We start from the raw sequence: 24194 nt of genomic DNA on the forward strand, positions 1-24194 counted from the left end.
GCGTGAAGGAGTGGTTCCTGCTGTATGAAAGTCAAGTCACCTTGTGCCTCTGCTCAAACCAGGTAAATCACCTCTGGACGTGGCATCTCATCGTCCCATTGCTCTGGCCAGTTGGCTAGGAAAGGTGATGGAGATTATGGTGCTGACACGTCTACAGTGGTATCTAGAACACTATAAAATATACCCTGATGCAATGGCAGGCTACCCGACGCGGACGCTCTTCTATAGACAACGTCATAGTTCTTGTCTCATCCGTTCAGCACGAAAAAAGCCTAAGGAGACTGTCAGCGGAGATGCTCCTGGACGTTAAAGGCGCTTATGACAACGTAACCCACTGAGCCATCCTGGATGCCTTAGGTGATGTCAGCCTAGGTGACCTTGTTTTTCAATGGATATTCAGCTACTTGAAGGACAGGTCATTCTTTGTGCAAACACAGGATGGTGCGTCATCACAACACAACACTTACCGTGGTGTACCACAAGGCAAAGTCTTGAGCCCCACTCTATTTAACCTCATTCTCATGGATCTCGTTCATACCCTTCCGCAATCCATCCATGTGTCAATCTATGCAGACGATATATGCATTTGGTCATCAGGAGCGAGGCGTACCCAGGTGCGTGCCAGACTCCAAGAAGCGGCCACACTAACATCAGGTTATCTTCAAGCACGAGGTCTGGAGGTGTCTTCCGAGAAGTGCTCTATGGTCGCTTTCACACGTAAAGCAATGAGACCATACGCTGTCAGAATTAATGGACAGCCTATTGCCTACGGGAAGATGCACCGCTTTCTAGGAATGATAATAGATCAAGTACCTCTCCTGGAGTCCTCATGTCTTCTACCTAAAAAGAAAACTAGTCATGATGATCCACATGCTCAGATTTCTCGCGGGTAAGTCATGGGATGCGTCTGCGAGTGTGATGCTACAACTCTATACACACTGTTTCTGAGTCTCCTACGCTATAGCTTGCCTGTACTGGGTGGAACTGGTAAGACCTACCTCTGTGCCCTCCAGTCTGTGCCAGCTCAAGCTCTGCGAATTTGTCTTGGCCTTCCCAGGTGTGCATCCAGGACAGCAACACTAGCCCATCGCACATGACCAGCCCATCAATACGCACATTCAGGTCGACGCTTCAAGGATGCACATCAGGCACTTCGCCCATCTTCCATCGCATCATCTCGCCTCCCTTCCTGCCGCTCAACCTCGTTCAGCATTCAGCAGGATTATTGCCGCCAACCATGGAACTTTATCGTCAAGCTTCATGCCTGCAGCACAACGATCCCTACCGCTGTTGCGTCTGCATCCACTCCAAGCCCTTGTTTTCATACTCGGCATCAAAAAGAAAATGGAGATGTCATCTTTTGCCCTAAAACAAACTGTGCTTTCATTCCTACATGACAGGCACAAAGAATGCATCCACGTTTACACGGACGGTTCTGTCTCCTCTAAAAGTTCAGCTGGAGCAGTGGTAATTCCTGCAAAATCTGTCCCCATCAAATTCAAGACGTCTCACATTAAATCATTGACGGCTGCACAACTCGCAGCTATCTGTGCTGCTCTGGAGTTAATTGGTCGCAAATCATCACATTCATGATCCATCTTTTGTGACTTGAAGGCAGCTCTCCAGTGTCTGCTGTCCCCTTTCAACCATGGACCTAATGTGCAATTAGTCGCAGACATGCAACTACTCCACCATCACGCAATTGACAAGGGTCACATTATCATCTACCAGTGGATACCGGGTCACTGCGGAATTTCGGGAAATCACAGTGTGAATGATGCTGCCCGATCGGCCCAAGATGGTGCCCATATTATACCAATACCACTGTAAAGAGCAGATGCAGCCACAAGTCTTCACTCTCTCGCATGCAAGCTTATGCAGACTGTGGAACACCAGTGGAATCCCGAACGCACGTCTCCACAGATTGGATTCACGTCTGCAACTCCGTCTTCCACCTGGGTTACCAGGAGCGGAAGCAACACTTCTGTGCTGCCTGTGGCTCGGTGTGGCATTCACGAACCCCTATTCCTTCCACACTGGAATGGCCAAGAACCCTACTTGCGACACCTGCGGCTGCGAGGAGACAATCGAGCACCTCCTCTGTGGCTGTCCTCGTTACAGTGTGCCTAGAAAAGTGCTTGTCACCACGCTCGAAAAACTGGACAATCGCCCCTTCACAGAAGAAAAAGTTCTAGTACACTGGTCCAGACAGGTTTCGGCACTCAAGGCTTTAAGGGCTTTGCAGAAGTTTTAAGGACTTGCAAATTGTGTGACCGTCTTTTGAATGTTGTAGTGTGTAACATCGCGTTACTGTGTGAATTTTTCTCAGTGTTTTTCTTCTTTTTTCTCCTTTTATTCCCTCTCCCCAGCACAAGGTAGCCAGTCAGGTACTTACACTGGCTAACCTCCCTGTCCTTCCTCCCCTTTTGTCTCTCTATCTCTCTCTGTTTCTTCTTCACCAATTTCACTCTTTCTCTCTTCAAACTGAGGTGAATCCTAGACCTCACTAACCTATGATCACTGCACTTTACCCTACCTAAACTTCTACATCCTGCACTATGCTGGAATCTGCAGAAAGTATGAAATCAATTTCATTTCTTGTTTCACCCTTAGGGCTTTTCCAGGTCCACTTTATGTTGCTACGCTTCCTGATGAAGGTATTCATTATTCGCAGCTTATTCCTTTCTACAAATTCTACCAACATCTCTCCTCTAGTGTTCCTAGAATCGACGCCACAGTTGCCAATTGCTTGTTCACCAGCCTGCTTTCTTCCCCACTTTTGCATTGAAGTCACCCATTACTAGAGTATACTGAATTTGTACTTTTCTCATTGCTAATTCAACATGTTCATAAAACTGATCTATTTCATCATCATCATCGACTGGAGGTTGGAGCGTGGGCTTGTACTACCTTTAATCTATACCTCTTATTAGGTTTTATTACGACCACTGCTACCCTCTTATTAATGCTGTAGAATTCGTCAATGTTGCCCGCTATGTCCTTATGGATGAGGAATCCTACTCCATACTGCTTCTCATCTGGAGGTCCTCAATAGCAGAGGACATCAGCACTGTATAAGCCTCACTAGTTCTTCTAAACTCACTAAGGCCAATGATATCCCAAACAATGCCTGATAGTTCCTGAAGAAGTCCTGTTAAGCTAGCTTCACTCAAGAGAGTTCGGGTGTTAAATGTTGCCAGAGTCAGCTTCCATTGGCGGCCTATCCAGGTCCAGAGATTCTTAGCACCCTCTGCTGCGTTACAGGTCTGACCGCCGTCTTAGTCAGGTGCTCCATAGCTGCTGGGGACTGAAGGCCACTGGTTGATAGAATGAGTCATTTGGGAGAAAGAACCACAATACTTTGCCACAAATGACTCGGACCTTATCTGTTGTAGTAAGCTGAGGCAGGATCCACTTGACAAGCTGAACAGCCAGGAAGATGTGCTCCTCCCGACGTGAAGTAAGGAGGCCCCCTGAAAAAAAAAACGAAGGGACATGACTGAAACTCTAGAAAGCAACCATAGGCGCCAAGAAAGGCCACTGACAGTTTCAATGTTTGCGATCTTTACAGCATCTCGTGGCACATAAATTTATTTACATTCATCACAATTACTCTCTGCACATTAGGCAGCATCTTTTACACGTTAAGGAGACAGGCATTAGCACTCTAGACGAAAGTTTTCGCCAAGCTTCCAGAAGGGTGCACAGTGCTTGAACAGACCATTGATTATGCTGTACATCCAGGAGCCACTGCTTAGGTAATTCATTGCGTGCACATATTTTTACTCTTTTTTTTTATACTGAGCTCCGTAGTACACTCAACAAGGATTAACAACCAGGCATCCATTAAAAAAGGCACCCATTACAAAAGCTAGAATTTTCATTAGGCATACTATGCATGTAGTAGGCATAATAGCTGCCAACTCCACCTTTCTAGAGCTTGTTATATACATGAATTTCCATGACACAAATAAACATTAACTATCAACAAGCAGAACCGAGTTCTCAAGGCAAGGCTGTTTGTCCCAGTACAATTTTAAGCTGAACATTCTACTATTACGTTGTTACAGTAACCCAGCACCATGTGTGGCAGCTTGTCAATGTTGCCAGACTAGAAAGCAGCAAAAAAATTGTGTCTCACCATCCACAAGGGTTTTCCAGAACTTTTTGAAGCCTTTTGTGGTTATGACAGCTTGCAGGATCAATGGGCAGACAGGATGAACTCTAGGATGGACAACCGTCGATTTCTGCATTCCGCAAAAGCGAATATGCGCAGTTCACAATTAGGCTAGGACATGGTGAATACAATTTTTTATGGGCAAGTCTTCGCCTACTTGGCCTGGGTTATACAATGCACCCCAATAGTCGCAGGCTGTAAGGCAGACAAGTTGGTTACGCAAATCATTATACATGTTCTCCCTGTTGAGCAGGGAGAACATAGGAGTAGGTGACAGAGCAAATTGCTAGAGTACAACTTTACTAGCCATTGTTTTGCCCTGTCAACTTATTCTCCTGCATCTTGCCATGTATTACTGGTAAATATGTCTCATTATCACAGCACTAAATTTTTATTGACATTGACGGCACTGAATGCTTTTTAAATTAGAAATACCTTAACACACACAGTGGAGAAACAAATGTTAGGAATACATGGAAAGAAAATTTCATTTTACAGGGGCTAACACATCAAGTTCTTTTTCACTGGCTGTCAAATGAAGTTAATATGCTCACCAGGATTCTTGACGACCAGGTACATTATAAGAAGCCCGACGTTCACGGAAAACAGCTAGGAGCCCAAACTACATTGCTTCAAATATTTATTTAAAAAAGAAAGAAATATTTAAAGTTTACTGGTGTCACATGCTGATGTCTAACAGCAACATGTGAATACACTCGACATACCTTCCCACAACCGCACATTTTTTATCATGCAGACAAGGTAAGCAACCTTCCCCTTTGGCATTTTTCTATCACTGTTAAAATACAGCTCACACAAGATGACTGCAATAGGCATGCACACTAAACACAAGGTATGACATCATGCCACGAGCAAGTAAAAGGTATTGCTTAGAAGCAAAAAAAAAGAGGCATCAACGCAGCAATGCAATTTTTTTTCATCTGACACAAGGAAGGCTCTTTAGCCACCCACAGTACAAAAAAGAAGGGGTGGAAATGAAACACAGTCAACCACAAATTTTTCGGCCATGTCTTATAATTTGGACGCCTTCGCGCCGCCGCCGAATATTCCATAGAGCCAATGCATAAGGACATCTGTAATTTCGGACGTTGAAACCTTTCGCCTTCCAATGTTTCGGATTTTTGCCGTGACCTCAGGTCCAAAACGGCATCAATTGAAGCTACCACCGTAGCGATTTTGAGTATCTCGCAGGCCTGAACCAATGCTCTCGCACGCCGATCCGCTGGCAGCCGTAGTATTGTGCTGTGGTTAGGCCTAGCATCTTCGACCTTCGCTACTACGCTTGCTGTTGTTCGGTGCCATGTCTTTTCATTTAAAGGATTCGCCAATCATTTAAAGGATTCATCGCAATGGCGCCGACTCCGCCTTCGTCCTCCTCTCCGATGGCGTCGAAGCGCGGAAAGCACGGAAAGCATTGCATAAAGCTGATTCCCGAAAGTCAGTTTCGCCGCAATGCAGCTGTGTTACGAGGTTAAGCATACGCAATGTATCGCGGTGAAGCATACCAAGCGTGCAAGGGGGCCACTGCCACGGAACATAAAATGTGTTCCTTAAATATATGCGCGCGCACCTGCCGTCTCCTGTCACAGTACGAGCACCTAGATGCCTAGTAATTGTATGGAAATGCCTCTAAAGCTGCTTCGGTCATGGCTGTGGCTATTTGGGCCCTTGAGGGCAGTTAGAAGGCATGCATTAATTTTTTGGACATTTCCACGGCTCCTGCGAATTCGAAAAATCAGACGTTGACCACAGTCACACGATTCTACTGGTAATGTGTTGCAGGAGTCATTGTCGAGTTAAGATGACCAGCCTTACAACAGTAGTTTCCGATAATTCATACAGCTTACCTGAAGTATCTGTACAATGTGTGCAAAGTTTTCCTTGTCCAGAATACTATCGCAACCCCAATTATCTTGTAGAAAGGCCCCATCCACCATGCCCTGCAATGAAAATTAGAAAATATAATGTGAAGGGCGGCATCACTCGGCACCTCTACATAGACAAGAGCTGTGTGGTGTTGGCTACTGTTTACTACTACTGCTACTGTTAACACAATGTGGAACGTTTTGTTGCCACTGTCCTGATAATCTGTAAGCTGCATGCAACACCATCAGATGTGTTTTGCAATAATAGAGCACATGGTTTTACATTTGTATGGTGCTGCCATACCCTGGCTTAAACTTCTGCAGAATGGTGTACAAACAACAGGCTATTCATATGACAAATTTTTAACCCATGCTCCACAACTCTGACTCATGCTTATATGAAATTCCTGTCGAACAGCTTTCAACTGCAACACTAAAACCAGGTTGTAGCGAAATGCGAGAAGTTATCTTATAGGGCTCACTGGAAATCTGGATGCTGCTTGGACGAGGACATAGAGCTTGAGAGGCGTACAGTCCTCCCACCCACAGGACAACATTTCCTGCAACTCAGGCCACACCTTCTTCTTGAAGTTTTTTTCATTCACCTGGAACACAAAATAGTGATAGGTGTAACTAAGAAAAAGATTTTTCTGCATATGTGGCTGAAAAAGCTTCTATCAGCAACACTAGATGGCCACTGTGAATTTGTACAAGCAAACATCATCAGTTGTGCATTTTACAGCTGCATGTGCTTGGTCTACTGACATACCAGCAATCAACATGTGTGAAAACTCTGTGCCTACAGTCGTTATACAAGGTTCGGTGACAAACAGAACAGTGTCGAGTCTCTTCAATACACCAAATATGTGAAACAAATTTAAAGATAGTTTGATATTACAATATCCACATATCCACCAATATCCTACATGTCCAAATTATGAAACTTAGAAAGGTAAAAGCAGGTTATGTTTGTAAAAAATGGTTTAGCAAAGCTGTTTTTATGCAAGAATTAGAAAGCGAGGTAGTTAAGTGATCGTATACTTGTTTTTGTTTGCAGAATTTGTTACAGCGCATCTCCTAATAGCACTCAGTCATTTGTAGTGCGTTGATATCAAATTGATTCTAGAGTTACCAGGAAAGAGGGAACTACACCAAGCTGTTCGATTTGCAATTTTGCCTCGAGAAGGAAACCCATTGTCAGATGTCATTAATTATAAACAAGCAATGACATCTGCAACAATTCTGCCTTCTTGAGATCCAGAAATCAGCGGAAAAGAGGCACGGATGCTGTAGAGAACTTGAGTGGCTCAAACAGTCCTTAGTCACACTTCACCAAGCAAGACCCTGTCTATGCCATCGGTATATAATGCCCTGTCACGATAAGTACAATGCAAGTAGGTGAGCACTGCCGGTGAACGGACTAGTCCAAAATTTTTCTTTTAAAGTTTTATCTACGCTGCTGAACTGGACTTTACAACAACAAAAAGGACAGCATCCGGGACAGTTTTGACACCTAGCAGACCTAATATATCATGAATTCCTTCCCTTAATGTTTGAGTATATATAAAATGCTTTCATCTTTGTATGTTGAAACGTAGCAACTAAACTTCAACGTAAAGCAAAATTTAATATGTAGAGGTTCAACAGTAGAACAAGAATATTGAGAATAAAGAAGTGCAAGTGTGAACAAAGAAGCGTGTGGTTGCAAAAACAAAAAAGAAAAAAAGCAGCACCTGGTTAAGAAGGTCCTTAAAGATGTCGCATGCCATGAGCTGGAGGTGACTGTAGCGTGTGCCAAGTTCCAGCACTTCCTTTGCAACACTGCCCGCTGCTTTGACTGCCTTCCCAGAACGGACGAGGGCAGCAAGTGCAAGGCAGCGCCCCAGAATAACATGGTTCTTATCCTAGAAAAAAAATCACAGACATCGACACACGCTCACAAGATTAAACCATCTCGGGAGGAGTGCACAGCCTTACACACAATTACAGCAAACTGACTCAAAATGTTTTTGTCTCCTGAAAACCGAGATTGAGCTTCTTCTATAAGAGCATTATATACACAGCTAGAACACATAACCTTTGTGAGCTTTGCTATGCTTTCTGCCAAATTTAAAGAAGAATGCAGTTCTCGTCCTTCACGCCATGACATGAATAGAAGTTATGGCAGGTGAGTAAATTTTATGAGGCTATGTGTTCGGCAGTCTGGGCGGAGCAGGCCTACCCATTCCCTCCCCTTCTTCCTCTCTCTTGCATCACATCTCTGCCGCATGTTCTACTTAATATATTGAAATAATAATCCCATTCAGCTATTCTTATAGCAGTTTGCGAGAGTTTGAACTGTCTCACATTCAACACACAAGGTCAAAATTACAACCTTAATTACTTCTTTTTTTCCACAGAAGAGCATGGGCACCTTTTGTACTTTTGAACACAGTCAAATGAAAAAAAAAAGTCAATTTTTTTTTATTATTATTGCATTAGTTTGCCTGGCGGCATCAAAAGGAAGTGTTACACATAACTGTGAAGCTCTGTCTCCTGCATATAGTCCAATAAGGAGCGGTGATGAGGGCCAAAGATCCACTTGTGTAAGTCTGGCGGCCGATTAGGGTGGAGGCCCACCGTCCTGCGGGCAGACCTCCACCCTAACACACATGCTCTGCGAGTCCGGGTCGACATGCCCCAAGTTCATCAAGGAGGAGTGGGACTCGCTTCTGCATAGCCCCGCTTTAGACAAGCAAATCCTGGCTGTTCGGCGTGCCCGTGACCGGGCCAGCAGGCTAGACCTGCCGATCCCGGCATGGGACTAGCCGAGTGCACGACGAGTTTGCATCCTCGCCGGACCTGCAGTAAAGTTTCTTCACTCACTCACTCACTCACTCACTCATGGCTCGGATGACGTCGACGAGCTTACTGCAGACCAGGGCATATCCATATCAAGGGCTGTAGGTCCACTTTCTGTGGTGGCGCAGGACAGTACAGGCATATAGAAGAGGTGTCGATATATCCACACTGCACGCAGATGGATAGTGCGACAGTCGCACTCACGCGAACTCTTCGGAGTGATACCTCCTCTTGACGGGTAAGGCCACCCAGGAGGTCAGAATCACACAGAGGTATGAGAGCTCGCGTGGTGTGTCGAAAATTTCTTTCTGAATGTCCGTTGTTTCAGAGTGTGGGAGCATGAGCAGAGGCATGACCGTCAAGGGATAGAATGCGGCATCTGCCGCGGTATGATCGATGAACCCAACAGACTTGAACCAGGCATGGATAAGTCGTCGCACCGCAATGAAAGTCCACCACTACACCAGCTTTACAATCGACATGACAGAGTGAGTGCACCGCTTGTGTCAAATCGGTGTAGAGGATCATGCTTCTTGGGCTTTGCACCTTGGCAATTGGCAACAGAGCGGTCAGGTCATCATGCAGTGCAACTAGTTCCGCCAGTATTGAGATAATGGGTGTATCACGCTCATAAGAACAAGTCTGGTTTACATCTGGATAGGAGAGGCACACAAAGCAGGTATGAAGAATTGCCAAACTCAACCTGGCATTCACATAGGCACTTAGGTCTATTTCCTGGAACTCCGAACAGGAAGGCACAGGTGTAGTGGTTCTCACGGAATTTGACTTTCGATTATTCACGTGCCAAATTCAACCAAGTGGCTTGTTGTTAGTCACTTGGGCAGTGGCCCCATGAGGCTAGCTGCAATAAGGGTTGATCTACTAAGGGGAAAGACGGGTCCATGTAATTCGCCAAGGCAGCAGTCTCAGGAACACTACTGGGTTTTATCGCCTGCGCTTCACGTCTTTGATGAATGAGCTCATCAAGTATGTTCACCTGATCTTCTGCCCGAAGTGTCATGATAGATGAGAGCCTTGGAAGGCCTGTAATCACACACATGGCTTTGCGGTTAAGGATTTCCTGTCGAGCCCATTCTGCTTTGGTAAGATATTGAAACTCATTGACAGATCAAGCGAGGCTGGAATACGGAGCAAACCAGCTGCTGAGCAATACGAGTGCAAGCCCCACCCGATTTCTGGGCCATGCGACTAAAGAGGTGGAGCATGCTAGAAGCGGATACGCGGGCAGATCATAGCCAGGGCGATGCTGATCTGGAAGCAGAAAATTGCACTCCAACCACTGGGACTATGGTTACCTCTGCCAAGACGTGACCATAGAGCGTAAGTTGAAGAGGGGCTTGGTTAAGTGTTTGATGGCCCCAGCTGTTAGCAATGCTTATGTAAGAGGTCTTTTCAGTCAACAGCACGAGCTCCACTGATGTGCACCAAGCAAGTGTTATATCAAATGCTTCTTGCAGCGCCCACTCTTGATGCTTCAAACAGTGATGTGTAGTCCATGCCGTCGCATCATCAGCATACATTAAGAGTTGTATGTCCGTAATATTTGACAGCTCCCAGGCCATCGGCAGTATCGCAACATTAAACAATATCAGTGCAAGAACGGGTCCCTGCGGCACTCCGCACTTGGTCGCAAACTATCCATAGTTCTTTCCGGGAAGACGGACAGAAAAGGAGCACTCACAAAGAAATGATTGTATGAGTGCGCGAGCACGAGGAAGTAAGTGAATCGACTGCAGGGTACCAAGCACAGCCTCATGGCTCACATTGTTATAAGCTCAACGTATGTCCATCACAAGCAGTGTCCGCACGCAGTGGGAGAAACCACCAATGAGTACCGCGAAGGAAAGGTATTCCAAGCCATCTTCAATGTTCAGTTGAGTCCGAAATCCAATCTGGGTTGGGTGATACCACCAGAAATGCTCAAGCCACAAGCTGAGGCACATCGCCACCATTCGCTCTATCAGCTTACATAGTGTGGCGGTAAGGGCAATTGGTCACAGGTTTGAGAGAATGCCAGGTGGCTTTCCCAGCTTCGGAATGGCCACAACAGCCACGTGTTTCCACGACATCGGAACCTCTCCAGTGTTCCACACAATATATACATAGTCAAGAAGCCACTCAAGAGCAGGTCCCTCCATGTTTTTGTACTCTACCTCGTAGAATATGCTATCAGGTCTAGGGGCAGTCTATGATTAAGCCTTGTTGATTGCCACCAATGGTTAGCCATGACGAACGATGACTCCAAGCCGTCAACGGCCCCTTACATGGGACTCCTCCCACATGGGCCGGAATGGTGAATGAGCGGGTAAAGGTGGGAGGTGCACTGTCGAAATTTGGATACAAAGATTGCACAACCTCCGGTGCGAATACCGCAGGGCCCAGTCCGGATGCAAGATACACTGAAGACTGAGTCGGGGGTATGTGGACCTCGTTCTATTGCTCGGAATGTCCACCACACCAAAGCTGTAGTAGATGAAGGTCCAAGCGATGCACACCATTCCATCCAGTTGCTTTGGGAAAGTTTCTTTTCGTGTCTGCGAGCCACTGAGGTTGCTCGGTTGAGGTCGTAACAAGCAAAGCTGGAGTCTGGACAGCAAGACACAACACTCTCTGCGCGCCAACGTTCTCCCCACAGACATAAAGTTGTAGATCTGTCGCTGGACGGGACTCATCGACCCACGTGCACTGTGTAGCACTGGAAACCAATGTCCTAGTGATGTTCACGAGGTCCACATGAGCATCATCAGCGTTTGACAACAGCCACACATTTGGTTTAGCACGGAATAGATCCCAGTTAGTTACATGACACTTTTGACGTAAGCGCCGGGAACAATCTGGTTATATGCCAATATGTATGAACTAGTGGTCAGTGCCCCAACAATCTGGTTCTTGATTACAGTTGACTGATGCATGGCCCAACCATCAAGTGAAATCCCAGGAGTAAGCTGGGACACCAGCATTACCCAGACGACAAGCTGATGTGGCTGGGGCATTAAGAAGCACGAACTAGGCCTCTAGAAAAGTTTCTACGACCATTTGGCCTCGGGCGCTAGTGGCGGGATACCCTTAGGCCATGTGTGGTGCATTAAAGTCACCCGCTACTAATATTGGACGGCTGGAGAACGGCTGACGCAGATGTCACAGCTATCCGGGACAGATTTGGGGTGTTGCTTCCGCTGTACGGCCACACATAGCAGGATACCAGAATCAACACGGCAACCACTTCTTGCCACTGACTGCACCACTGTGATAGTCAAATTACAGATGTCAAAGTAACAAGAGGATACATTAAAGCAGAAAGGCCCAAAAATGTCATCTCTATACAACATGAAATATGAGTAGCCTAGGCAAAAGAAAAAAAATTTGTAACACATATAGCAGTTTTTCTCAGTGCACATATGCATTCACCTTTCTCACAAGATAACTTTGCTAGGCCTCAACACTCACATAACTGGAACAGCATACAAATGAGTTTGCGCTCCATCACAGGCTCTTTTTTTTTTTTTTTAATCTACACACTGCACTCAAATACGAGAGACATATAAACATAGCCAGGTGTGTGTATCCAATTCATTAAAAAATCCTGCAACACGCTGATCCGAAACTTAACAACACTCTTAATTTATCCTTGCATAAAATTTGCTAATCGAGTATCATTGTGTTATTGAAAATTTAACAAATTTAACTAGCGGTCAGTGTTACACAACCTAGTAAGTGTTTGCTTTACATAAAAATTCTGAAGTCATACCTCCTTTGTGTCTTCAGGAAGATTTTTCAGAATGAAGCCTTGAACTTGTTCCGCAGTGACCTCGGGGAACGCCCTGAGAACCTACCGATTACAAAAGACGCACAGAACGATGCAAATAGACAGAACACCCAAACAATTAAACTGCATCACACCGATCGAGGCTTTGCTTCTTTCATCCTTCAAAAGACACAGCCTAACACGAAATTGCCGTAAAACGAACATCCGCATAAATTAATAGCGCGAACGAATATCAGTGCTGTTTGTAGCGCGGTTATTTACGAAGTGACACCTTACCTCCACAAGTGTTGCGGCAAATCCAACCCGGGCGAACTTTCGTGTTGATGGCAGGCCCTTGATTAGTCGCTCGATCGTGTACTGCAACTTATTGGAAGAGTCAGACTGAAAAAGAAAGCGCAATAGCCTTGAGCAGCAGTGCCAAGCTGGGCAAATCGAAGATGTCTAGCTGGTTCCCGCGCCATCATTTTCGGGGAGCCAACTTAAAAGCGCGATCGTTCGGTCGCGAGCTCTTTTGTTTTGATCGACATCACCAAAGAGAGACGCAGAGTTTCTTTAGTCACGAACTCATGCTACACTTTCAAAATCAGAAAGAAAAAAAAAAGACGAAGCCGTACCTCTTCCGATGACTTCATCAACTCCTTGATGACTGTTTCAGCACCACTGACACGATATTCCAACTTTGTATCGGCTAGCTTGTAGAAAGCGTCAAGGAAGCGACTCTTGCGCTGCTTTTCAGCGCTGTTCTCGGCAGGTTCAGAATCATCCCCATGCATTTCACAGCCGTTAAACACGCCGCAACAGAAAACACGTGCCACTGTTTGTCTGCTAGCGTAGTGTGTTTGCTTGTGTGTTTATTCAGCAGAGGGCTTTGCAGTCGCTGGATGGATAGGTGGATGGATGATTGAGGCTCAACCCTTTGAATTGGGTGGCGGCGGCGCGCGCCACCTAGCCTTGAATGGTACCTATGTAGTATAGTATCTCTATGACCTATGTATTTACTCCTCTACTTTTGCGTTGATGGCTATGTTATCCACCAATCAGATAGCCTCCGTTTTGTTATTTCTACCTGTTCAAAGTCTATTTTATTTTCACTGTCTTTAAAACTCAAAGCTTTGGATAGTTCCCCGTTACATTCAACTGCAGGGTGAAGTTGTTTACAAGCAAGTACTAGGTGTTCACCCGTTTCCGTCACCTCTCCACACGCCCCGCACAACAAATCTATCTCTGGTATCTGGCTCGGTACGTTTTAGTCCGCAGTACACCTGTCCTGGCCTCAAACAACAATGAGTTTCCCTTAGAGTTATCGTAAATATTTTCTTTGGCTATTTGTTGCTTAAACGTCCTGTATGTAATGCTGATTTGCATTGCATATCTGTTTTCCACATACCCCTCTCTCTGTCTCCTTAACCTTTTTCTTGACGGATGATTCTATACCTGTCCCCCCACTGCTGCCCAAGTATTTGCTTGTCAATTTTCTAGTTCGCTTCCTCCACCTTAATTGTGTCAGAATTCCTTGTGTATAAGTAACTGACAACCTTCCTAGCCCACCGCATTTCCCCCATTTTTCTCAATCGCTCCTCAAGTGCTACCTTGCTACTAGCCTCTCTGCCCTCGAAAGAAGAACATCCCGGATCCCCCTGCACCCCAAGATTTGGTGTCTTGCCATGTGCTCCCAGAGCGAGTCTATCCACACCACGTTGCCTAGTTTCCAACGGTTGCCGGGTCTCTGCTCTCATACATAGAACTGCATTGGCACATGCGCCAACTGAAAAAAAAAAAAAATTGTTCGCTCAGCTAGAGAACGTTCTTTAATCAAAAAATTAGTGATTTTAAACGCTTTTTGTTCTTTTTTGACCTGCTAAATTATGACATGACACGATAACATTCGCTGTCAATTTGCAAGGACTTATCTAACGCGTCAATCTGTACCTGACAGTGCGAAACAGTTGTTGTACGTGAGATAGGGATAGGCAGAGAAGTCGCCTAATCTGCTGCACTGGGGAAAGGGGACGGGAACGAAACTGAGCTGATGATGGAACAGAAGTGCAGACGAAATATAATCTACTTAGAGCAAATATCGCAGGGCAAATACAAGCCCTGCATGCAGAGGATGTGTTCAGCCTTTTAGCCATATTCATATCCCATCTGCGTGTCCTTGAAACAGGCGTACGTACGATATATCGTGGAGTGCTAGTTTCTGTTGTTTGTACTGACCGCTAGCGTTTCATTCCTTCATTAGGGATGGTGAGGGGCAGATATAGTGAATGATCATTTTAATATAATAATAAGGTGACAGTTTCGCCCGAAAGACGAACCATCGATTGCGATAACTACAGTGAAAAATGGTACACTTATCGGCCGCATAAAGTTGCAAACACAGGCATATGAAGTAAATTAACAAGCATGGTGTTACGCGCGCACAAGCAAACATTAACACATCTCACTCGATTACAGCGGAAACTCGCTGTCAAAACGCTGGAGTAAGAGCGGCAGCAGCAGCGAGTGAATTGACCCAATTGTGCTTCCGCCCACGCGAAAACACAGCGGCTCGAGCGGGCCGCAAACGCGACTACCCCCACCTACACACGGCGGGCCTTGTAACCGTCGGAGATGGCTTGAGATAAGATAAAGCGGCCCGGAGGGCGCGCGCGGTCGCACGGGCCGCCTGGAACCCTCCCACAGAGCCTTGCGCGTGATGGAAGACGGAGCGCTTCCTCCCTTTCGTACGCGAGATTGAGCCGCGATCTCATTCGCACGCTTTCACTCGCACATACAGCATACGGCACGCAATGACGATTTTAATGCCCTCGGGACTCACGGAAACTCATGGCGATCGACGCCGACGGCAGAAATGCGCTTGGATATGTGTCCATATAATTGCTGTCGCAATAAAATACTTTATTCCACAAATTTACAAAAACACAGTGTAACAAATCGGGCCTACCAAAGCCACATAGGGCTTGAGTGGCAGTGTCTGGTAGGCACCAGAAACAAGAGTAATCGACATACTTTTCACATTATAATATAATCCATAGAGGAGAAGAAAAAGAAATGTCGTAAAGTAAGGCGCTGAAAAAACTAGTAATTCCCTGAGGCGACTAATTGACAGTTTGCCCGAGTGCCTTCTTTAACTTGTATTTTGTTTGACTGTGTAAGACACTTTGAGATAATTTATTAAAATATACAGGAACAGTATTCTCTTGCCATATATTAATTGTGCAACGCCTGGGTACGAGGTAAGGATCCATAGGCCACAGACAGCGTACAAGAACGTACTTGACTTTGAAGTTACTATCTAAGAAATGTTTAGCACAACAGCTTCCAGATTAGCAGGTGAGTGAAGTCCAGCATAAATAAGTCTTTGAAAACATTACTTTTGGCATTTAGGTTTAAATCATAGCCAATGTTTTTTAAGACAGCACGAAGAAGAGTTGACATACCCTAGTCTGCCAACGAATTGCGTAGTGATTATATGCCGTTATGCTGTACCACGACCTACTGTATATGGGTTTATACAGTAGGTCGTGTGCTGTACCTTGTGGGGATGCGCGACTCTCACGCGTCCCCTGATATGTTGTTTTCCCGCACGGCGCGTAATCCGGCTTCGCCGCGTGGCCTGGCGCCCGCGGCGGTCGGAGTGGTTGAGGCGCAGTAGGAGAGAGGGCGCGAGTTTTGCGCTGCTAACGCCGCCGACAGGCGGGGTTACTTGGGCGCCGAAAGACAAGGAGCTTCCTCTTGGGTTCGAGATCGTCAAGCGGCGCGGACGTCCCGCGCGGGCGCCGATCCATGCTTCTGCGAGACTGTCTCGCGTGGCCGCCTTAGAACGCGCCTAAGTTCGCGTGACCGTACGCACGAACGACCAGGCGTTGGGATCTAGCATGGGGCGAACATATTCGCTCGCTATCCGGTCGCGGTGAGTCGGACTTCCTAGATTTGTCGCGCACCCATCGGCATGTTTTGTGGATAGCAACTCGGCTAGGAGGCATTGATCTATGAAAGGTGCAATAAATGCCCTTGTGATTGTTTGCACTACTGTGTTGTCGTTCCTTTGTCTCAAGAGTACGAGAGGAGAACCCCACAAGCTTATTACACTATAACCCAAAGCATGTACAACTTTTAAAACAGAGAGGGGCATATAATATCTTATATTTTACTACATGCATGATACCGCATGATCTATATTTAGTATGAATGAGAAGAAAGGAAACCGAGGGGCACAATTTTTATTATATATATAATGCAGGAAAGAGACAACGAACCTTTTGGAAGACGTACTTACTTAACGTTTTCGGCTGGTGGACCAGCCTTCGTCAGAGTACAATAATGGATGAACAACACATCCACAGCTTTAAAAGCACTGTATAAAGAGCAGAGGGCGCATTCTCTGCGCTGACTAGAACGTATACACTGCACATCATAAATCATTATCAATGACATGCATTTTGGAATACAAAAAATGAAATGCAGATGTGTTCAGGATACAATATATACAGACATGACTCTCAGGTAAGTGCCAGTGGTCAGGGTCCAGCGTGTGGAACTTTGAAGAAACCACCCCCCCACACACACATAGTTCGTTGACTGAGCTTTATCTACATACTGTTACACTCCAACAGAGACCATACCAGCAAGATCATTCACATAAGTAATACAAACAGTGGACCGAGTATAGAGCCTTGGGGGACACTGGATTTTATTAAGAAATATTTTGTCGCTACGTCCATGAGCTGCCATTCAATAAACCTTGATCTCTTTACATCATTTAAAGATAGTCATATGTGTGATGTGCTTATTCTCCAAGGTCAAAAAAGCCACATTTCATTAAGGTATTAAGGTCTATGCATCTGCAGACATTTTACATATTACGCTGTCACACAATTCTGGAATATGTGCTATGGTGGAAAATATTGCATTTGCTGCAGGGTTTTCCTGATCAGGCATACATTTCTGTTAGCGAGACAAGGTGCAACTTTACTTTTATCATCATCATCATCAGCCCATTTTATGTCTACTGCAGGACGAAGGCCTCTCTCTGCAATGCTCAAATACCCCTGTCCTGCGCCAACCAATTCCAATTTGCGCCTGCGAATTTCTTAATTTCATCACCGAACCTAGCCTTCTGCCATCCTCGACTGCGTTTACCTTCTCTTGGCACTCATTCTGCACCCATCGGTTATCTAACCTATGCATTACATGACCTGCCCAGCTACATTTCTTTCTCTTAATGTCAGTTAGAATATTGGCTATCCTCGTTTGTTCTCTGATCCGCAGCGCTCTCTTCCTGTCTCTTAATGTTACACCTAACATTCCTCATTCCATCGCTTTTTGTGTGGTCCATAACTTCTTCTCGAACTTTGTCAGTCTCCAAGTTTCTGCCCCATATGTTAGCACCAGAGGAATGCACTGATTGTACACCTTTATTTTTAGCGTCAATGGTAAGCCTCCTGTCAGGATCTGATAATGTCTACCGTATGCACTCCAACCCATTTTTATTCTTCTGTAAATTTCCTTCTCATGATCAGGATCCCCTGTGAGTAAATGACCTAGGTAAACATATATTCCCTCACAGACTCTAAAAGCTGACTGGCGATCTTGAACTCTTGTTCCCTTGCCAGGCTATTGATCATTATCTTTGTTTTCTGCTTATTAATCTTAATTCAACCCCACTCTTACACTCTCTCTGTTAAAGCCCTCAATCATTTGTTGTAACTCGTCCCCAGTGTTGCTGAACAGGATAATGTCATCTGCAAACCAAAGGCTGCTGAGATATTCGTCGTTGATCCTCACTCCTACGAGTTCCCAGTTTGATAGCTTGAATACTTCTTCCAAGCATGCAAAAAATAGCATTAGAGAGATTGTGTCTCCTTGTCTGACCCCTTTCTTTATAGGTATCTTTCTATGTTCTTGTGTAGAATTAGGGTAGCTGTGGAATCTCTGTAGATATTTTCCAAGATATTTACGTAAGCAACCTGTACTCCTTGATTGTGTAATGCCTCTACGACTGCTGGTATCTCTACTGAATCAAATGCATTTTCGTAATCTATGAAAGTCATAAAGAGAGGCTGATTGTACTCTGCAGATTTCTCGATTACCTGATTGATTACATGGATTTGATCTATTGTACAGTATCCCTTCCTGAAGCCAGCCTTCACCTACTCTTGGTTGACTGAATTCCAGGGTTGCCCTTATGCAATTGGAAATTGTCTTGAATATTTTATACAATGCTGGAAGTAAGCTAATGGTCCTATAATTGTTCAATTCTTTAGCAACTCCCTTTTTGTGGATTAGTATAACGTTGGCATTCTACCAGTTCTCTGGGAACATTGAAAACATGAGAGAGTTCGCATAGAGAGCCACCAGCTTTTCAAGCGTGATGTCTCCTCCATCTTTGATTAAATCGACTGTTATTCCATCTTCTCCTGCCACTTTTTCCTCTTTCCATGTCTTGTAAGGCCCTTCTAACTTCATGGCTAGTTATAGAAGGAGCCTCTGTAACCTGTTCATTATTACTTCGAATGGAGGCATTGTGGCTGTTCTGGGTATTGTACAGGTCAGTATAGAATTCTTCCGCTGCTTTTGCTATATATTTGAAATTGCTAATGATATTACCCTGCTTATCTTTCAGTGCATACATCTTGGCTTGCCCTACACGAAGTTTTCTTCTCACTGATTTCATGCTGCATCTATTTCTCACTGCTTCCTCAGTATTTCTTGCGTTATAATTTCGTATATCCTTTATTTTGTCCTTGTTGATCAGTTTTGAGAGTTCCACAAATTCTATCTGATCTCTTGAGTTGCACACTTTCATTCTTTGTCGTTTCTTTATTAGGTCCTTTGTTGCTCGAGCGAGCTTACCTATTTGTTGCCTTGGTACGTTACCTCCCACTTCAATTGCTACTTCTGAAGCCAGTTTGGTTACGCTTTCATTCATTACCTCTAGGTCACCTTCATCTCGCTGTTCTAAGGCTGCATATTTGTTTGCAAGTACAAGCCTGAATTGGTCTGCTTTTACTCTTACTGCATCTAGGCTGGCCTGTTTCTTCTTCACCTATTTAACTCTTTCTCTCTTCGAATTGAGGTGAATGCTAGACCTCTCTAACCTATGATCAGTGCACTTTACCCTACCTAACACTTCTACATCATGTACTATGCTGGGATCAGCTGAACGTATGAAATCAATTTCATTTCTTGTTTCACCAATAGGGCTTTTCCAGGTCCACTTTTTGTTGCTACACTTTCTGAAGAAGGTGTTCATTATTCCCACCTTATTCCTTTCCGCAAATTCTAATGTTTCTAGGATCAACGCCTTAGTTGCCTTATTGCTCGTTCACCAGCCTGCTTTTTCCATACTTTTCCATTAAAGTCGCTCATTGCTACACTATAATGAGTTTGCACTTTCAAATTCCACATATTCAAAAAAATTGATCTACTTCATCATCATCATCATGACTGGAGGTTGAAGCATAGGCTTGTACTACCTTTAATCTATACCTCTAAGTTTTATTACAACTACTGGGACCTTATCATTAATGCTGTAGAATCCGTCAATGTTGCCCACTATGTCCTTATGGATTAGGAATCAATCCTACTCTGTACTGCTTCTTATCTGGAAGTGCTTTTTACTAGTGTATAAATTACCTGATTGACTTATATTGACTTAGATTGATTGACGATGCAGTATAAATTGCATCGCTTGGCAACATAAAAAATAAAAACGCATAGTGGCTATTATAGTACACTACATGTCACATTGCACAAGTGAGAGCAGGCGTGCGCGAGGCAGTGGCAACCTTTCCGCTGTCCATCGTGTGCATAATGTTGCCAAGCAACAATTTGGTTATGAAAGCAACAGCCAGCATGCCAGTTTTTTGCATGTTCATTCCCTCATGATTACAACAAAGGCGCCATATAAAACAACGGACAAAGGAAGGCAACACAGGACAACCTCGTGGCAGCCAGGTTTTTTAAATGCCATGCTGCTTTCAGGGATTGGCCTACTTTTCCCAATTAATCTATTTCTTCATATTTAAGCATCACATAGTACATTGAACGGCTTTCAGGATTCGCCCAGGTCATAAATGAACAGGCTGTAATCAATGTTTCTTTGCCAGAGTACAAAAAGTCTGCTATCATATATATCATCACTGTTGCATGTGAATTGCTCACCTTACACAAACATGCTGGTTCATTTGACAGCGCTTTGCAGAGCCCAAAATGATGCTGAAAAGCCAGCTACTAGCAAAATGCTTGTCGTACTTTGCATGAGATCTGCAACTCCTCCCCCCCTCCCTTCTTCTTTTTAACTTCTGTCAGTGCCCCGTCAATGTGGTGAACTGTATTGATCTAGACCTTGAGCAAGAGGACTAGGTCTTTAGAGCAGGCGCGATCAGATGAGACCATGTGCTCCGCTCAAACGAGGCGACCGTGTGAGACCATGTTCGGTTCCAGAAATTATTTCCTCTGTACAAAGAGCAGGCCAACTTTTTGCAACGCTTGCTAGCCAAGCTACGTTCCCAATAACGGTTGTATCGATGGAAGTACCTCTGGTCGTAACATAACTGGTCTACACTCTTAAGCAAAATTATACTCTTTGGGTTGTACCTTGCCACACAACAATAATCGTCACCGGTCTTGTCCACATTTCCTTTATTTAATGATGCGAGCCCAGTACTTCCAAGTCACGAACGGCATGTGCGTTATCAGCATGACAGAGCATTCTCAGTAGGAAAGTAGCGAGCGCAGCGTCTTCAAGAAAGGAAACGCAAGCAAGGCAGATGACGATTATTGTTGTGTGGCAAATATACACCACAAAGGGTGTACATTTGTCTAAGAGTATACACTACTGTGACTCCTCTTTCTCCGGTGATAGAAAATTTGATCTACACTCTTGAGTCCTTTTCCTCCAAATTCATCTGAATTTAATTGTGGGGTTTTATGTGCCAAAACCACAATTTGATGATTTTATTATGAGGCATGCCATGGTGGGGGATTCCAGATTAATTTTGACCACCAGGCAATCTATTAATGTGACCCCAATTCACGGGGCGTGGGCGCTTCTGCATTTCGCTCCCATTGAAATATGGATGCCGTGGCTGGGGTATGATCCTGCAGCCTTGTGCTCAGCAGCGCAAAGCCATAGCGGTCAAACAGCCACCGCGGTGGGCAGTCGCCCAGTCACCTTCGACGCTGCCTCCTATTATGCCACTGGAGATAAAACGAATTGGCTTACATATAGCCACCTATACTATAGACTACTGCTACAGCTTTGTTATCTACAGAATTACACTGCGAAAAAGGAAATGCTAGCTAAATATACCTTCACTGCAACAAATTCTCGACTTCAAGGGCATCGTTCCTTTAGTAAACAAGATAGCTTTCTAAAAGTTTCGCCGTTCGCCTTAATCATTCATTTTGCCAGCTCTCTTTATCGCTCATACACATATAAAACAGGTTGTGCAAGGTTTCAAGATTAGCTCTGTTGAGTGCTGTAAAATGCCCCCCAAATGTGTCCTCGCCCAAGGCAAGTTGGAAGAGCCAGAGCGAAAATCTCTGGTATGCTGTGAAATGTGGCCTCACATTTTCTTTGTGTGTGTGCGCGCACACCTTTCACAATCTAATGCTGGGGAGACAAGCTCTAAAATGCTGTGGATTGTAATATGCGTTTGATCAATTAAGTACTGATATATATAAGCTTAATTCATGCTAGCTAGCATCACCACTAAGCAACACAATAGCAGACGTGTTAGAACAGTAGAATTTTCTAATCAAACACACATGTTTAAAAGAGCTGACTTTTTGAATTGATTACAGAATATTTGCCGCTTTCTCAAAAAAGCACACAAGCAGCAATGCCATAACGGTAAAGAATTAAAAAAGTATATCAAAACATGGAACATTATTTGGAGTTGGAACGAAATAATAACAAATTCAAGTGGGGAAAATGAAATTATTATTAATAATAATATGAATTATCACAATGGGATGCAACAAATAAGTATGCCTATAGCACTAGTATGCAGGTTGCTGTACATGCTTGTTGACTAGATGAGAAAGCCTTACCAATCTTCTACAGCAGCTCCAAAGTAGGAGAGCAGTTCACAGGAAGATGGAGGCTTGAAGTGATTGACACTGGTATAACAAGCACCGTCGCTGAAGCCACCATTTCTACTCGGGGTTTGCCTAGGGAGTGAGCAGCAACTCTTTCACCCGGCAGCTAGTGATCACGCTGTGCCAAGCCAAGATGCATATCTCCACTTTTGCTCCCCAGCCCTGTGGTACCTTTGCAAGAAATTTTATCTGTGAGAGCCACAGCGACCAGCAAGCAGAGACAGATGAAGGCAGACCCATCGGTATGGTAGCACATGCTACATGGAAGCTATTCCAGACCAGGCATTACAAGTCAACTACCTGTGCAGCCCAAGACCTACCGTTCACATACCCTGTACAAGCATGCTGACAACTGTACATGGGACTTCGAATTGCCAAGATAGACTTTACTGTTTATTCCAATGAATATGGTGAAAATCTGAGGATTTTTTGTCAGCGATAACTTGATATAATTATATTGCAAACAAAATTTTCTATATCTCGCTGCAGTAACAAGACATATCAGATGAAAAATGAATTACAGGTTAACTGAGATGTTTGGGCTTATAATTAGTTCACCATTACACTTAAGTATAAACCGCAGCAGCCAGGCACTCACAATAAACCAAGTTGCAAGATTTCGGTGACTAAAAAATTGGAACACAATTAAAAGAGCACAGTTTTATTGCCATGGAAAGCAAGGAACAGACTGAGGGCCCAACAACAGTAGCTGGCAATTCTGTTGACAGCAGTTGGCGTAGCACTAGAACAATCACCTATAGCGTAACTATGAAAACAATTGTGCAGAAAGCAAAGGACCAGCAAAATGCCTACACCAGCCTCGTCTTCACGCGACAAGGCACCAGTATTTGTTATATATTGTTGATGGAAGAATCTTGCAAATGATAAATTTAAATACCAGAATGACATGAGTTTAGGCTCTGGAGAGAAGATGTCATAAAATTAAACTTTAAGGCCTGGATTTCGTCCTTGTTTCTCTTCGTGACTGGATTCAATGTGCAAAGTGTGATACGCTGGCAACTGTGTTTTGTGACTAGTTGAGAAATTATGGCGTAGTGTGGCCCAATTTCAACAAGTTTAATGCATCTGGTGCAACTGTCACACCCCTGACTACATAAATAGGTAGGCTGAAAGGTGACAGAACTGACATTTGGGCGAGTTGCTGAAGCTCCATCTTAAGTAAAAGTGCAAACAGAGGCACAGACTTGAGTGAAAGAAGCAACAGGACAAGTGCTGGTCCCATTTTTGCCTGTGCAGTTCCAATGCCTGTCCCGCTGTTTCTTCCATTCTAGTTCATGTCTACATTCGCACCTTGTTACTTAAGACGAGGCCAGTTGATGCCGAAAAATAGATGAACTGCAGATAAAAGTGTGCATCTTTTTTTGTGTAAGTGCAA

General features: G+C 44.5%; 1 protein-coding gene across 2 annotated transcripts in view; it reads right to left on the minus strand.

Moving 5' to 3' along the window:
• Positions 1 to 13553, minus strand: part of LOC142576075 (myb-binding protein 1A-like) — a 66111-nt gene extending 52558 nt beyond the window's left edge. For both annotated transcript variants that reach the window (XM_075686011.1, XM_075686010.1), the window contains exons 1-8: positions 13306 to 13553; positions 12968 to 13072; positions 12674 to 12754; positions 7797 to 7967; positions 6546 to 6668; positions 6046 to 6138; positions 4142 to 4247; positions 3382 to 3473 (exon numbers count right to left, since the gene is read on the minus strand). In XM_075686011.1, coding sequence (XP_075542126.1) covers positions 3382 to 3473; positions 4142 to 4247; positions 6046 to 6138; positions 6546 to 6668; positions 7797 to 7967; positions 12674 to 12754; positions 12968 to 13072; positions 13306 to 13464 — 930 coding nt within the window. In that variant the 5' untranslated portion in view covers positions 13465 to 13553. The remainder of the gene's footprint in view (positions 1 to 3381; positions 3474 to 4141; positions 4248 to 6045; positions 6139 to 6545; positions 6669 to 7796; positions 7968 to 12673; positions 12755 to 12967; positions 13073 to 13305) is intronic.
• Between the last annotated feature and the right edge of the window lie 10641 nt (positions 13554 to 24194).

This window comes from Dermacentor variabilis, chromosome 3, assembly GCF_050947875.1.
Source record: "Dermacentor variabilis isolate Ectoservices chromosome 3, ASM5094787v1, whole genome shotgun sequence".
Lineage (NCBI taxonomy): Eukaryota > Metazoa > Arthropoda > Arachnida > Ixodida > Ixodidae > Dermacentor > Dermacentor variabilis.